Source organism: Scaptodrosophila lebanonensis, unplaced genomic scaffold (genome assembly GCF_003285725.1).
Source record: "Scaptodrosophila lebanonensis strain 11010-0011.00,11010-0021.00 unplaced genomic scaffold, SlebRS2 tig00000001-arrow-pilon, whole genome shotgun sequence".
Lineage (NCBI taxonomy): Eukaryota > Metazoa > Arthropoda > Insecta > Diptera > Drosophilidae > Scaptodrosophila > Scaptodrosophila lebanonensis.
In genome coordinates, this window is record NW_022060529.1 from 12,497,068 (window position 1) to 12,514,214 (window position 17,147).

Below are 17,147 nucleotides of genomic sequence, written 5' to 3' on the forward strand. Positions count from 1 at the left end.
TTGGTGCCATGCATTTGGGATTTTCGTCGATCAGCGATCATCGGCCGAGAGATCGCCCTGCACATTCATATGCATAAGTGCGTGAGTGTGTTCGTCTCTCTCTCTCTGTGTGTGTGTGTGTTTGCTTACTGCATGGATATTTTCATAAGGCAGCTAAGTAAACCACTCAAGTAGGACATCAAAATTGACGTTGCCTCTGGTTGTTGTTGTGGTTGTGGAAAGTGGCAGCAGCAGCAGCAGCAGTCGAGGCTTTAGTGCTGACGGCCAAAGTTGTGGGCACTCGGGATCTTTCTGGCTGCAACTGCCACAACTGCAGCTTTGTTGTTGGCGGCAAGGCCGGACATGTCATCGGTGGCGCCATCAGCGAGTCAACCGCCGACGCTGACGCCGATGCGCTAGAAGTTTTTACCATTTAACGTGCACAAAGGCCTGCGATGTTATTCTTTCCCTTGGCTGTTGTTGTTACTCGTTTGGCTGCAGATGACTTCTGGCTTCATTCGCTGTGGTGTTTGCATAGCTTGTTGATTTTGTTGTTGGTGTTGTTGTTTACACAGAAATTGATATTTTATTTCAAAATAAAATAACAACAGAAATGGAACTGAAAATGCATCTTGCAACGCAGTTACAACAACAAGTGCATTTATGAGGAAACGATTTTAGGACATTGGGAGTTGTATTTTGTTATTACACATATTCGTATGTAACTGCTCTGAAGCTGTTTAAATACTGAGAACTACACTATACTTCTGATCCTGCTGATCCGATCAGAAATTGGAAAACTCAGTCATATGTATTGCCATTTGCTTCTTAATATTTTTAAACCAATCAGGAATGGGGAGTATTTGAATGTTTACTCCGGTAGGTGTCCCCTTTATTAGTAGCACACCCTCAAGAAAAGTCGAAATTACCGCCCCCATTATTTTATAATGAAAGAAAACGCAATTTCAAGTTATGTAATGATTTAAATCTTAACTGTTTTTGTTTTTCATTTTATTATTGCATTCTAAATGTATTCGTAAGCTCTATGATTTGCATACTTAAACGCTATTTACAAGTACACACACAAATTAGCATGAAAATTTGCGCTCAAATTGCAAAAATCGAACTCCTGCTGCTCAAGTGTTGAATCCATATGCGTATCGCTTAAATGGCTATCTTTGAAAAGTGTGCGATGAAGTTACTAATGTATGTAGTATCTCTGATTTAAATTTGCGCGCCTAGTTCAGCATTCATACCCACATATGTAGTATGTATGTATAATTATTTACATATGTATGTACGAGTGTAAACATATGTGTAGGAAATACCTTGCTAGCAAGTCTTACCAAAATCGTTGCTGATCATTGGCCGGCAGACGGTACTCAGGACTCGGCACTCGGTAGTTGGTGGCCGGTACCTTGTAATTTATAGTTAACTAAGTCGGCTGCTCTATTGCTTGGCTTGCAGACACCTCGAGAGGATCGTGCTAAGGCTAAACTACAAATGACTTAAAATTACAATTGAAACAATTTGAATTTCTGGGCCTTAGTGCATTCTCATCCGTTCATTGAGTTGGACAACGACAAGGGCGTGGGGTGGGGACCGCATCTCCGTCCTTCGATATCATGTGATTTCGGGCGCACTCTGGGTCAGCTCGGGCGATGTGGAGAAGGGTCTGTGAAGCAACTGGGCACTGTGATGATACGTTGTAGTCGGCTCGTGCGATGGTGCATGTAGCGATGTGGGTGGAGGCCCCGCTGCTGCTGCCGCCGCTGCCACAGCGGTGGAGTTTAGTTTCTCGGGCGAATTGATGCGCAGCTTGGGTGGTGGAGGATGAGGATGAGCAGGAGCCACACACTCAACGCTGTAGGCGGCCGCATAGCTAGGATGGTGCAGATGCGTCGGGGGTCCGCCGCTGCCATTGAGCGCCAACGGCTGTGGCAGCTGTGGGTGCGGCCGTATAACAATCGGTTGTATAGGAAACTGTTGGGACATCTCCTTCAGGTTGCTAAAGCTTTGCAGGTAGCAGCCGGCATTGAAGAGGCTCGTCGCCGTATCCAGCTTAAAGGGGGGCAAACAGGCGGGCAAGGGCGCACCACTAGCTACAGCCACAGCGGCGGCGCCATATGCCGTCGGCAATTGTGGCGAGGGCAGCGAGTTGGTCAAGTCCCGTGGCTTGTCATCGTCCACGCTCAGACTCTCGTCCCGATCGTTGGCGCCGTTCGAGGTGGAGCCGGGACTGTGCTGCAGCTGCAGGCTGCTAGGCACTGGAGAATGCGTTCCCAGCGAAATATCCGAATCGGAGCTGTCCGACGGCGTGGGAGAAGCGGCACCGTCGGGTCGACGGCTGCGGCAGGCCAAGCCCGAATTGTTCTGATTGTGTTGTATGCTGAAACAAGAGAGGGAAGAACGTGTAGTAACATGAAAAATCAGGGAAAAATATCGGTACATTTTAGTAACTTTATGTACTTTTATTACTACTGGATGGCAATTGAAAAGACATTGGTTATACAATTAATTATTGGCTGATATTTATAGATGTGTTATTATATTTACGAGTATTAGTTCTTTCGAGAGAATTGGAGCTTTACAGGCAGATTGTCTAACTGTTTTATAGTGTTTTGGTATGTAGTTCCACTAGTTGGTCATTAAAATGATAAGCCTAAACTGGCCTGCCACTCCAATTAAATACATTTTGTACTAATTGAAAGACTGTCACTATAAATTTCTCGAAAACAGCTTGAATAAGTATTTGAGGACTCTACTTTACATTAAAAATGATGTCAGCTTTTAATTTCAATACTTAAGAATAATATCAGACATCAACAAATCCAGTTAAGGAAACTATGTTTCATTTATTGTTGCTATTTTATAAAACCTCCCATAAGCGAAAACTACCGATGGATGTTCATAGAACTTATATTTAATCTCAGGATTGTAACATTTCCGCCTTTTCATAAACTTTTATTTACTTTTTTGTCACAAGAAGTGCTTCGTAGTCAATAAAATTGTTTCTCCATTTTTATGCGTGTGAGAAACATTGGGAATTATTTAATAGAATTATCTTTTTGTTGTAATCATTTGTATTCCCCTTATCAAATTATATTCAAGAAGAATGCATTCTTTCCCTAAGCGATTCAGTGGCCAGTCCCTCATCTCTATTGGACCATAAATCTTACATAACTTTCACACATTGTTAAGACAAATCGTCTGTGGCCAAAACAAAGGAACACCAATAGGCATGATGACTTGATTAGCCGCCGCCTCAGCAGCTCGCAGAGCATTTATAGAGCCATCAGTAAACTGCAGTCGCAGCTATATTCATCATCTTCATGCACCATGCTGACTCCTGCACTGTCATAATTATCGGGTAGGATTCGCTCAACTTGCCGCAATTTGTTGACCCATCACCATTAATAATGGACCCGGACACTCGTCCTTTGCTCGTGTTGTGTGATTAATGACGAAAATGGCAAATCAGGCAAGCCGACAGTCACAGCCGACAGTGAACGCGTACCCACAAACCGCCTGGAGTTCGAGTTCGACCTGAAGTTGGGGCTGGGGCTGTCGTCGGAGTGGAGTGGAGTGGCGTGGCGTGGAGCTGCCGACTGACGAGAAATATATCTGCGGCTGCCGACACAGAGGCGCAGCTACTTTTTTGTTTTTATACTCCACTCGCGCATGAAATCGTTTAGTTTCTAATGTGCCAACTTGATGGATTACCAGTTGCTCGCACTCCATGCTGCCGCCGAGTGGTCATTATAGCGGCGGCGTGTTGATAAATTGTTTGTGTTTCGGGACCAGGCCCAGTCCCAGTGCCACTGCCAGGCCCAGGCGCGAAAGTGAGAGAGACAGCGACAACCCGCTGCTGCCTTTCGATGTGCCATGTATCACACGGGAAAGATTTGGGCCGTTTAGGCATGAAAATAGCGTCAACTATATAATTGGTATCTAACTATGGGAACGGCCGGTAATGGACGCCTTTCAGCAATGCTGGAGGTCGTTTTAAAATGGCGTCACTGTTCAAAATTTTCCAACACTTGTCCACGTCTATAAAACATATTTACGTGTCTATTTGTTTCAATCTGCTTATAAATTTATGAAAGTAATTTTTATGCAGGATTTGTAAAATATCAAATAGTAAGCCGTGTTGTAAATTTTAGATAAATATCTACAATAATATCTCGCATTCTCAAAAAACAGAGTGTGCTTATAACAGATAAGCTCATTAAAGAAGCCCAAAATATGGGAGAAATTTCGAATCGATATCAGAATCTAACATTTTGAGCTTCAAAAAGAATGCGTTTAGAATGTTCTTGACAAAAATCAGTGGCAGTTCTTTAATCTCATATCCTCTTCTTTTAAAGTCTTATTCTTAAATTGATGACGAAAATAGTATTATTATAATAGTTTTCTTAGTCTTATGAAATTAGAATTCATTTTTTTTGAAAGGACAAATTTTACCAAAACCTCAGATTCAAGTCGAAACTACATTTTCTTTTGCTGGGTCTTACAACAAAAGTTTATTCATGCGTGATCATGGGCTGCGAAGTCTATATACTACTGTTTCCGTAGTATCTTAGCTTTCAATTCGAAAACAATTTGTTTGCATTTTCATATGTTTCATATGAACATCTACTTATATGACATGATCGGTGTTGACACATTATCTGTGACCGCTTAAAAGAAGCCTTGGGGCAAAGGTTCATCGCAATAGCTCAAAAATTGTGGCAGGAGTAGGATTGAAACATTCTATAACATGTCTACCATTCTTGCTTGCTGGTGCTACCAGCTTAGCAAAAACATTAAACGTTTATTCTTTTCAATGAATTGATTCTGTTCCCAACGAAACTATATCAGATTCTAAAGTAAATACATAAGTATATAGGCAGCGCTCTTTTGATACGAGTAGATGGATACTCTGGGACCACTGTCTGTGCATAGCTACTGATGGCATTGAAGCGATGGGGACTACGCTTCACTGCTGACACCAATCCTAATGTGGCCCAAATACTGACATCTAAGCCGATACGGCTGCTGAACGAGCCGGTATATCTCAGTGGAGCAATATTATTAGTTCGCCCGGGGCCTGGTAGCTACTATGTCTGCCATGGCTCTTACCTTTTGGCACGGGCGCTGCTGGGATTGCTTGCGACTCAAGGCCATTTTACGCTTAATTAATACACAACGCACGCTTGGCTTAATCTGCTGGCCAAATAAGAATTGAAAAAAAAAGCTGCTGCAGCACTGAGTTGGATACATCATGAATACGATATATGTTTTCCACACAATTGACTAAACACAGGTCGGAATGGGAATCGGGACGCGAGAAGCACACGGCAGGGCAAGGCAAGGGTTTGATTTTAAGCGATGAAATCTGATACACCGATCCACTGGCACCTACCCTAACCGAAATGACACGTAATTACTTGCTTGGACATCCCAATGGAGTGACATCCAGCTTGCTTGCTTCTGCACACGTTGTTGTTGTTATTGTTGTTGAAATTCGAAACTTTGAAATGTTTTAATCGGCTCATGTCAGAAGATTCGTATGCATTATACAAACGTACCAGATATGTGTGTTTATATTACACATACGAGTATACGTAAAATACTGGCGTGTTTCGGTGTGTGCGGGCATCGATATGTAGAAATTCATTCAAGTGCGAGAACGCTGGTAATACGATCATAGTCAAAATTATTTCATTAGCATTGTAGTGCTAGCCGCGACTCCTGTCTTAGCTGAACACAAATTTCGCATTTTTGTCTCAAACTATACGGGGATCTCTTTATAGCAGACTCAATTTTTATACTCTGTACATGAAATGTACAAGAGTATATTAGGTTTGCGGGAGCTGAAAAATGTAACAGGCAGAAGGAGGCGTGGCAGACCCCACAAAGTATATATATTCTTGATCAGCATGACGAGACGAGTCGATCTAGCCCTGTCTGTCTGTCTGTCCGTCTGTCCGTCTGTCCGTCCGTATGAACACCTGGATCTCAGAGACTATAAGAGATAGAGACACCAAATTTTGCACGAAGATGCGTTATGTGTGTATTCTATACGAGTTTGTTTTATTTTTTTGATTTTCCCCCCCACTTCCCCCCTATGGGGGTTTTCCCGATTTTCCATTCGTATAATCGCCTATATCTCGGAGACTATAAGACCTAGGAACACCAAATTTTAGTCCCAGATGCCTTATGTGAATACGCAGAAAATGTATATTTTGGAATTCCCCTCCCTCCCCCCTCTACCCCGCAAATCGTAACTCCCGTAATTCTTGGAATTTCGAACTAAAATTTTGGAAATACCCCCAGTTAGTTATTATGTGTCCGTATGACAAATTTCATTATGATAGACCGATTTACCAAGAAGTTATAGCCATAAATATATTTGCTGATGCAGCGCTGCTGCAGCGCTGCTCAAGCGCTGCCCGCGGCTGTTGTTGATGTTGCTGTTTGGTTGACTGCGAAAATGCTTACACAGACACGAATTGATGCGCATAGGCATACATACACTCACACAGACGCAATTGCTATGTAAATGTGCAATTATACACCCTTTACGTGAGTTCGAATACCGAGAGAGGTAAAATCGATCATATTTTTTTTTTATTTTCTTAATTTTTTTTATTTTCTATAATTATTGTAAACATATGTACAGAGTATTTCAAAGTCGGGACACCCGACTTTAGCTTTTTTACTTGTTATTTAATAACTTGGCTTTCGAAAATATTGCTATAAGAATCTTTTGTTGGCGTAACTTAAAGGTTAACCTTTATGAAAGGGAGCTACGCAGAGGTATTCCCGATTTAAGTCTATTAACATGAAAATATGTAGCAAGGCTATAACCGTAAAATTCAGTTTCTTCACTATCAAATTGCTTTTAGCTTCTTTGAAGCAAACGCAAAAACTTCCAAAATAGAATCCTTAAAGTAAAGGATTATATATTTCAATTATTTTCATATTTCAAGGCAGTCTATTATTTCCTTGAACTTACACAAATTCAATTCTAAATAAATTATCAAGTACAAAATATCAATTACAAAACAATCAGTTTAAAGTAGAAGATCTATCATAATTTGTATATATTATTTGTGTTTCTGTTTGTTTTCTTTAAGAACAAATAATAATTAATAATAATCATTCTAGTTTCTGTTCCGTAATAAAATTGAACTTATTTGCTGAGCTTCCAAAGGAAAATAATGGGTGACAGAATTTGTAACTAATTAATACAAATTTGATGACTATAATACAACATCTAGTATGTATGTAAATACACATAATAGTTTTGATATATAATTTGAAACTTGTGCTGGCTTGCTGAGTAAATTGTCAATAAATTGCTTATCAATTGACTGAGCCGTCAATAAAGTGTATATACATATGTACATGTCTCTATAAGTAGTGCTGAAGCTCATTTGAAGTAGCGGAAAAGGCGCAATGAACCCCATAAAAATCAAGCATAACGAGACAAAATGAACCGGAAATTTCGTTCAAAGTTCAAATGCAACAACGCATTTCGATAATTGTGTCATTCAAATTGAAAGTTATAAATTGTGTAAATATTTGGACAGTAGCAACGGCGCTTGAGTCCCTGGGGTCTCTCGCAATGTCGCGCATTAAGCGATGTGCTCTAAGTAGGCATGGGCATGGGTTTGGGTTTGGGCTTGGGTTCGAGACTGTGATGGTGAGGGAGACGGCGACGGAAATGCCCACCCTGGACCAACATCGTCTTTTCGGGGTTGGAGTGAGTTAAACGCAATCAACGTTTATTTTGTCGTTCCCGTTACCGTTCAAATGGCGAACTGGCGCGCTGATGGGCGCGATCTGTTGACAAACAGGATTTAAATTTGTTCAATTTGCATATTGTCTTTGGCACGGTTCGGGTGAGGCAACCCTTAGGGATGCTAAGGCGACAGGGCTGGCTGCTTCTCATATATTTCCACATTCCTTTTTGCTAAATGCTGTAAATGTTATCGAAAGCTTTGAGTGCATTTCACTTGTCAGCGAGACAAGCGGGACGTGAAAGGTTGAGCCGTCAATGAAGATGGTAGCATCCGGTGGCAGTGGCATCGATGACTCTTACACACGGCAATGATTCTTATTAATTTCTTTAATACACTTTCTTCTTACAATGCCCTCAAGTGTCTGCTGCCGGTTGTTGCTGTTGTTGTTGTTATTTTTGTTGTTGTTGCTGTTGCTGTTGCTACTCTCCCACAGCTATTATGCATTCGTATGTGTGTGCGTGTGTGTATTTTGTATATTTTTCTCACAAGCCATACCGCCGATATCTGTCTGCCTGCCAACAGTCGAAACGGTAGTTCTGTTGTGCAAACATCTTTGAGTGGTTCCCCTTTGCCCATCCCCATTTGCTGGATGGGCTGGCCAGTGGGACCGACCATCGGCATGGGGATGGGTACTTATGGGGCTCGAGTGTGCTGTCCGGACGCGCAGCCAAGTGGGCACTCGGGGCAGCTTCTGATGCTCGTACATATCGGCAACCTTTCTTCATTAGAATTCGAGCTGTCTGGGCATGTTGGGGTAGTGATGGTGATGGGAAATCGATAAACAGCACTCGAGTCTTACTGGTCTTCGGTCTTTCGTCTTTCGTCTTTGGGGCAAATATCAATTCACATCAAATGAATACATATGTATGTATGCATGTGTGTACATACGAGTATGTATGTACATGTATGTATATACGTGTTTGGTGCTTTGATTGATCATTGACATTTACAACATATTTGTTATGTAGCTGCCATTGTGCGAGTGTGTCTGTTTGTTTGCTTGTGTGCCCTGCGCTGCGCTGCCCAATCTCATTACACTTCACACAATATTTAGACACACTCACACAATATTCCCATTGATTTGATTTCTGCTGCCTCATTTCGTCTGCTCATCGCTTGACAAATTGCCGTTCGGGCCTCAAGTGGCTCTCTTCGCCGTAAAATATACCCGCATTTTCATTTCGTGCACTGACACCAACCGCCCACTTCCACTTTGCTAAAGACGGAGCCAGAGCCAGAGCCAACTGCTCATTGTGCTCCTAATTTGGTCAAGTGTGTGTGTGTGTGTGTGTGTGTGAGTCTGTGATTGAATATACATATATACATACATACATACATAGTATGTGTGGGGGCTACTTTAGTGGCTATCGCCAGCGAAGTTGAGTGGCCGTACCTCGGCACGCATTTTCGCTTAATTCACGCAATAAAACAATCCGCGACACAGCCACACAAATCGTTTTGGACACCACATTCATTTACCAAGTGGCAATAAACATGCACACAAAAAAGCAAAAGCCACAGTGGCACTTCATCAATGAGTAACCAGTAACCAGTAACCAGAGTACAAAAGGCTTGTAAAAGTCATAAAATCGCTTACCCGCCGAGAACTGGAGTTTCCATAGCAGCTTGGAACTTGTTGAGGGACTAAAAAGTGTAAGGGTATATCGCACTACACCTAATTCTGTTTTTATACGGTCTTTTTTACACGGTTTTGATTTAACACGGTTTCAAAATTAACAAGAGAGAACGTTACAGTCGAGCAAGCCCGACAGTGAAATACCCTGTACCCAGGTAAACTTCCGACACTGAGGTATATGCGCCCATAGCAGAAGCAAAAAGAGGAAGAAGAAGAGCGAACTTGGTGCTGCAGTTTGTGGGGGTTGTACTGGCGAGAATTTGTTTCGCTAATAACTTTTCTTAGAATTGACCGCTGATGGATAAAATTGTAAACAACAACAGTAGATATATAAATGATATGTGCAAAGTTTGGTTATTGTAACTTTTGAAATGTGGACGCTATTGACGAAATTCTGTAGCGGGGGAAGGGGGGCGAAATTCCAAAAAATAAAATAAACTCGTCCTTTCTCGGACATAGGAGAATCTGGATGCCAACTTTGGTTATTCTAGCTTTTATAGTTTCTGAGATCCTTGCGTTCATCCAGACGGACAGACGGACGGACGGACGGACGGACATGTCTAGATCGATTTCTCTCGTCATGCTGATTCAGAATATATATACTTTATGGGGTCGGAGATGCTTCCTTCTGCATGTTACATACTTTGCACAAACCTAATATACCCTTTTTACAGGGTATAAAAATTGTATATATGGTTGCACGACTTTATTCCATTTAGTACGATTCAAAATAACATATGACCAATGTCTTTTTTTACACGACTTTTTCTGAAACCAATCTACCGTGTGAGAAAAGACATTGATCATATGCAAAAATAGGTAATTGGTGCCTTATCTCTAAAGAAATATACACCTAATTCTCTTATAACACGGTCTTTTTTTACACGATTTTAATATAACACGGTTTGAAAATTAAAAGTTTTCAAATATGTTTCTATAGAGATAAGGAACCATTCCCCTATTTTTGCAGATGATCAATGTCTTTTTTACACGGGTGTTTCTGGTACCAATCTACCGTGTAAAAACAGAATTAGGTGTACTTATATATGATGTGTAAGCTTGTGAAACAGATAAGGAAAAATAATGGTAAACAAATGTATTTAATTGTATATGATCCTGTCTGCTTCAATCACTAATCCTCCCACAGATTTAGAGCTATAGCGTTCAAACCGAGACTACTTATCGACACATGGGGAATATGGTCTCAACATAAACTATGCCAGATCACTATATTATATAGCTGTCGAAACAACATTACTAGAAAGAATTTTTGTGTAGAAATCTTGGAAAGAAATTGAAAATTGACAACGTTGTTGCCATATGTTATGTTTTTAACCGACTTTAAAAAGGAGGAGGTTATCAATTAGTCTGTATTTATTTATTTATTTTTTTGTTCTATTTTTTCCGACACAGTAATAATTTGAAAGTCTTTTTCTGTTTATTTATCTATTGAGTTGAAATTTGTCCAGCTATAATTTTTCAAAAATACAGCCTTGAATAAAACTAGCAACACTTTTTGTTTTTTCAGAGACGTTCACCCTACCCTTTCGACAGGTTTCTCATCTGGCTAAGGTGGAGAAATGTGTAATATGCTATTTGTATCAACACCACGATGAATTCACATAATCTTTTGTGTCTAACAATTTATATTCTTGTTCTTGTTTTTAATTGGCTTGTCCATTCCTACGCATTGTTTGTTGGCCCTCTTCGCAAATTATTGCAACACTTGCAATGTTTTTGCATTGGTTGGACTGTCTCCCAACGCTCAAGGACTGCGGGCACCCTTTGGAAAATGCTGGTGGTGCCAAACCGCCAATGTGGCAGGCATCGGAGCATGACAAGCTGTAGCTGCAGTTGTTGGCTAACCGCATTACGATGGGCAGCAACAACCCCCTTTTGGATGCATTGGCAACAGCGCTTGCAGTTTACGTTTTAATTACTCAATTGGGGAGCAGAGCAGCGGCTCTTCTCAAGTGGTTATAACACATTTACACACACATTCGTACAAAAATACACACAGCAGACACGGCTGCCCGTCAGGTTGCCTTTCTAATGCTGCTCAACATTTTGATTGATTTACCAACTGGTGTAGCATTTAACTTGCGCAAGCACAAGCGCAAGCTCATCAAAAAGTGCACATCCACATCGTCTGCTGGCTGCCGACTGCCGGCTGTTTTGGCTTTGACATCAACTGCTCCAGTCGGTCGTCATCGTCATCGTCATCTGAAGTCGAAGTCAGAGGTAGAGTCGGAGTCGGAGTCAGAGTCAGAGTCGAAGTCAAAGTCGAAGTCGTTGGCGCACAAGTGCAGTAGCAAAAATGTTAACAATTTTTCAGCGCACAATGCTTGAGAAGTCAGCGCCTGTTATTCAACTTGGTAGAACGTCTACAGCGTTTGGGATTGTGTATCTACGTGTCTGCGTATCTGTGTGGGTTTGTTTCTCTGTCTGTGTCGGTGGCTGGCTTGCTGTCGATGGCTGAATGGCTGGCATATGATTTCATATTTTATACTCATATTTAATACTCAACAGGTGGAAGGGCATATTCATTTTGTAGACACGTTTGCACCTTTGTTCCCAATAATAACATAAAGATACAAGGTACTGGAAAATACGAGCAACATATGGTTTGCATTTCTTCCGACAATTTCCTTTCATGTATTTGTATAATTAGTTGAGAAATAGATGAATTTCCGTAACTACACATTACCACCACAGATACATAATAAACTCATCTCTGCCACTGAATTGAAAAAAAAAAACAAAATAATTGAAAATAAATCCCTAGAATTTACGAGTATAGTGAAATAGCATTATCAATGAATTACACTTTGGGACCCAGAACTGGCGGAGGGCATCCCATGATCGAGGGAGCTCTTTTGTTTCATATTCAGTTGGCTTGGTTTCTTATGACTCTTTGGCTGCCTGGCTGGGTAGCCGCTTTCTTTCTTTTTCTGGGCTCGTTGTGCGCTTAATAACACGATGACTACACGAAACTCAATGCCATACTAGTTGGGCCCAGTTTGCCACTTGGATTGGTCTCTTTGAGCGCTCGGCATACACGCCACGCTCATCTCCAGCCACATAAGTGAGTTGTAATGGCTGCGTATCCGTTGCCGCTTCTGCTTCTGCTTCTGATGCCGCCTCCCCCTTAGCTCTTTGCCTGCCGCTCTTAAAAGCGAAATAATCGCCATCATTTTAACTAATGACCCGTTCCAAAGCAGAGGCAAGTATATACTTGTATACATATGTACATATGTATGTGTTTGGCGCTTTGTGCAAGTTCATTCAATTTGAGCCGAAAAGCCCTGGCCCGCTCCTAACTTAATAAACACGGCTTCTGCTGCAACGTTTCCAAAGAATGCCAAATGTTGAGACGGGACAGGAGCAGCAGCAGGTAGAATCGAGTTGAAATATTTGCGCATCTGCAGGAGCAGCGACAGGGGCAGATCAGGCGACTTCGCCCACTTGAGCAACGACAGAGCAGCTCGCTTTCTGCAATGTCATTCCACTTAACTTGCCTTTTGCTTCTTTCACTCGGTGATTCGGTGGGTATGGGTATGGGTATGGGTATGGGTATGGTCTTGGGATAGATCTCCAAGTAAGTCGGTCGGTCGGACGGTCTTTATTTCAACTTCGCGCGAATTGGTCGAGTTTTTCATGTTACGTTTTGTTCTGCATTTCATTTTTGCAAACCAACAAGCAGTTGCACCTTTCGAGCCACGTTTACAACGCGTCTTATTGTTGTTGTTGTCGTTGTTATTGCAACTCCACAGCTGCCTTGTGTGTGTGTTGCTGTCGCTGGAGTGCATTATCGACGGCGGTCAGTTTAATGTGGGCAAAAGGCGACCGCAAAGAGCGGCAGAAATCGAGAATGCTTCACAGCAGCCGCTGGCGATGGATGCAACAGCAACAACAACAGCAACAACAACAGCAACAACAACAGCAACAACAACAGCAACAACAACAACAGCAACAAAGCGTGTTCGGCACGGATCAATGAAATGGAAATACCACCAAATGCCAAACGCCAACAACAGGCATAGGCAGGGCTCCTGTAGATCTCCCTCTGCCCTCCTCCCCCCACCACTCCACCCAACCATGCTGCCACTTACTGGATGCGCAGATATCAATTTACCGGCTTTCTTGACGGCGCTTTCGATTGAACGGAGCGACAGCGACAGCAGCAGCAACTAAGCAAACAGCTCGGATTACAAGCCAAGATTCATTCTCATTTGGTTGGCATCTAATGGCCAACTAATTGTGCAGCTGTGCAGTCGACTGTTTAAGGGCTTGGGGGCGTGTTGACTTACCGATTTTTAGCGGCTGCGGCACGATCGCGTTGCCTTCGATTCTTAAACCAATTGCCCACTTGGGTCGGATTTAGCCCGGTGGCCTTGGCCAGCTCGCGCTTCTTTGTTGGATTCGGATAGGGATCCTGTAGGTACCATTCGCGCAGCAAACTTCTCGTACGCTCCTTGAAGCAGTGCGTCTTTTGCTCACCATCCCAGATGGTGGGCGGCAATGGGAACTTCTTCCGCACGCGATACTTATCGACGGGTCCTGTGAGAGAAGAGGAGGGATAACATTTAGCATACACTCGATGGTTGTTAGGATGGACGCTATGGTACTCACCCAGAGATCGGCCCCGGAGCTTCTCTGCCTCAATATAGTGGGCCTCCAGCCACATTGCCTGCAGCTTGCCATATGATGCTTTTGTAAATTTATGATTTTCTATAATTGCATAAAGCTCCCTGTCGAAAAGGAGAAACGCAAGTTAACGATGAAATAACTTTCAATATAACAAGTTCAAACAGTTAATCTATATATGCACATTTTTATTAACACTCTCCCCCTCTATTTATATGCTTCGGTCGCTTCTGTCTATAATAATTGAAAGTGTTTAACAGCTACCCCGAAGCTTTCGAGTCCTGCTATCCTGCTGTTCCTGGCACCACGGGTTGCACCCCATTTGACATGGTCGGCCGACTCAGTCACTTAAGATTCTAGACTAAACCACTATATACATACATATTGTACATATATGTGCATGCATTCGATTTTGAAACATTTTCATAAGCTTTGATTTGTCGTGCCACTGCCGTTGACAGCTCAGTTGAGTACGTCAAATGATTTTAATTGGAAGTCATTTATTTATTGAAGAAAAGCAATCAAATCACTCGCGTTCGCGTGCTGTTTTCCCATATACGTGCATATATTATACAGTTTGCCGTACATAATGCCATACAAGCGCATTAATTGGTGATTGAGCTCCGATAACATGTGTATACGCAATTGAAAATCCAAAGCAAAGTCCAGGCAGTAAGTGAAATCGATGAAAATATACACTTGCAATCATCAGAAAAGCCATGCCTCATCCCAAACTCTTAGTTCACTAAATATATATTACTTCCTCATATTAATTGAAGCCTGACCTTTTTTCAGTATTTCAGTATAACAAATCCAGTTGAAAATTGAAACTATGGCAAATGTAGAATATCAGCCAATTGTCCAAGTAAGTCCTTTTCAAGAAAATACTCTTACAACACTTCAATTCTACTAACTTAGCATAAATGTGACTCTATTAAGAAACTACGATAAGGCTTCAAAAGTAGGGTTTTGCGCATCCATCTCTTTGTGACTCCGCAATAAGTAACGTACTCGACTCCCATAGCTGCAACCAAAAGCTAAACACACTATAAGAAGAGAGTGTAGCTGGGCGGACCTGTTTGGCCACTTGGCTATTAATTGCCAACAAAACTCGATATGAAGTTTAATGAATGACAATCTTTTTCTTGGCATTTTCTACGATTGCCAATAACCACCAATGAATTGGGAATTTTAATGCATTAGTATATACACATTATATTGGGAATCTAAATTGCCCCCAAATCTGGTGAATTCGAGTTTGTCATTAATACCTTGAATCGAAAAATACAAGTCCAAGAAAAGTCTACATAATGTCAAGCCACACAAGGTTTTCGTAGACTACAATTGAAGTGTCACTCCTCATTAAATAGAAAAAGACTACACAGTTCGTGAATTATCCTAATATTTTATAAATGTATTGAAAAGAATATTACGAAAATATGCTATTTAAAGAAAAGAGGAAACATTCTTCTACTTAGAATATGAGTCTCATTATACTAATAAACTTTCTGTGGAGTTTCAGGAAATTGAAATATTTCAGCGATATGAATTAAATATTTCCGGTGTGCGCTTGTTCTTGTCATTTAACATATTGTATATTTAAATTCCAAGTGCAGGAATCGCAAATACACATTTTTTGCGTGTAATGTGAGAGTTTTATTTGGCGGAGACGGAAGCCGAAATGTCAGACAGCACATACCCCCGAAGAGACTAGATCGCACCATTGTTTGCCGGTGTTTTATTAATCAAGCCTGCTCCATTCGATTGCTTTGCAGCTCCTTATGGGACTTAGCTTGGCCCCGGGCTCTTTAATTAGTAAATTAATGCTTTTGTTTATTAATTTACGAACTCATTGTGTACTTATTACGAGCCCAGTCGAAGGCAACACAAAGCTCAATGGCAGGCATAAAAACTATCGAATAACCGTCGTCTGCTCCCGGGATCAGACTTTGGGCTTGGTTGGTCTCTGGAGTCTGGCTTGGGTCATGTGCGCTTCATGCGAGGTTAATCAGTTCTGATATTTGAGCTGAGCGCTTTGTTTGCGCCAATTCTGGGTTGCGAAAAGCGGACAAGAAGCGAAAAACGACTATTTTAATTTAGCTAACTTGCGCGTCTGTGCGTGATGGCTGTCAGTGTCTTTATTGAATGGTTTCGTGAAGCCTACAAGTACCTGAAGTTTCCGACGTGATAGGCAACGACAGCTCTCGCCCGGAGCACGGCCTCACAGTTCAATATCTCGTGCATGTTCGGCAGAGCCACCGGCAGACTCCATAGGAATCGTGCTAGGCGCTCAATGTCGCCCGAGTCCTCCAGGGTTTTGCAAACAATTTCCACTTGGGCGGCGGAAAATGCAAGAGTCGGCACCGCCAGTATGGGACTGGGTGCTATAATCTGGTGATGTGTTGGCGAGAATGTCTCTGAAGGAGGCTGCTTGCCCTCCGTCGGTCCAACGGCCATTTTATTCGTTGAATCCACTGTGAACAAATTCGCATACTATTCCGAACGAAGCAATTTTTCTGAGTTTCTTGTGCGTTGGTTTTAGGTAGAGATGGTTCAAAAATTCGAGAACACTAATTGAAGCACAAAACACACACAGAATCGGTTGTTTAGAATATCAGCACAATCAAGAACTCTTGTTTAGAACTCAAATAAAAATTCCAGCATTCTGATTGCGTTTTAAATTAAGTCGAGAACTAGGCGCGGCTACGAAGGTGATGACGAGGTGAACTGATTGGACCGCACATTGGAAACGTTGTATTATCTTGATTATTGTGTGGGCGTTGGTTTGTAGGAGCTTATCATCGGGTGCACTAAACTACACTAGACCACAGCAGTCGCGGCGGCGGCACCGAAACCGAGCTTGTTGACGGGCTTAATGACAGACTGGCGGCAAGCGAATGAATGCCAATGAGCCAGCTCATGAATGCGATACCCAGAGCTGCGCTGCGCCAAAACTGCAACGCATTGCGAACTGCTGCGATGACTGCGATTGCTGCGGCCGCTGCCGCTGCTGCGTCGTGATTGTGATCCAAATCCGCTTTGTATCCGCTATCCACTACCACTGGGCGTGCTATGATATATGCATGTAAAACCAA

At 42.1% G+C, this 17,147-nt stretch overlaps 1 protein-coding gene across 1 annotated transcript; it reads right to left on the reverse strand.

The window, feature by feature from the left end:
- Positions 1–1,004: 1,004 nt before the first annotated feature.
- On the reverse strand, positions 1,005–16,630 carry LOC115633560 (protein Optix). The gene is made up of 4 exons (XM_030531020.1): positions 16,223–16,630; positions 14,038–14,156; positions 13,716–13,965; positions 1,005–2,368 (listed from the first exon to the last, which is right to left on the reverse strand). Exons 1-4 carry the CDS (start codon positions 16,507–16,509, stop codon positions 1,603–1,605), a joined length of 1,422 nt encoding a protein of 473 aa, XP_030386880.1. The 5' UTR covers positions 16,510–16,630; the 3' UTR covers positions 1,005–1,602.
- Positions 16,631–17,147: the final 517 nt, after the last annotated feature.

What these genes read in the sequence shown, in the direction of transcription:
- LOC115633560 (XM_030531020.1), bottom strand. Translation starts at nt 16,509, where the DNA reads ATGGCCGTTGGACCGACGGAGGGCAAGCAGCCTCCTTCAGAGACATTC. An exon ending in GCTCCGGGGCCGATCTCTGG is followed by an intron (nt 13,966 to 14,037) that starts GTGAGTACCATA and finishes CTTCTCTCACAG; the next exon opens with GACCCGTCGATAAGTATCGC. An exon ending in GCCGCAGCCGCTAAAAATCG is followed by an intron (nt 2,369 to 13,715) that starts GTAAGTCAACAC and finishes CTCTTGTTTCAG; the next exon opens with CATACAACACAATCAGAACA.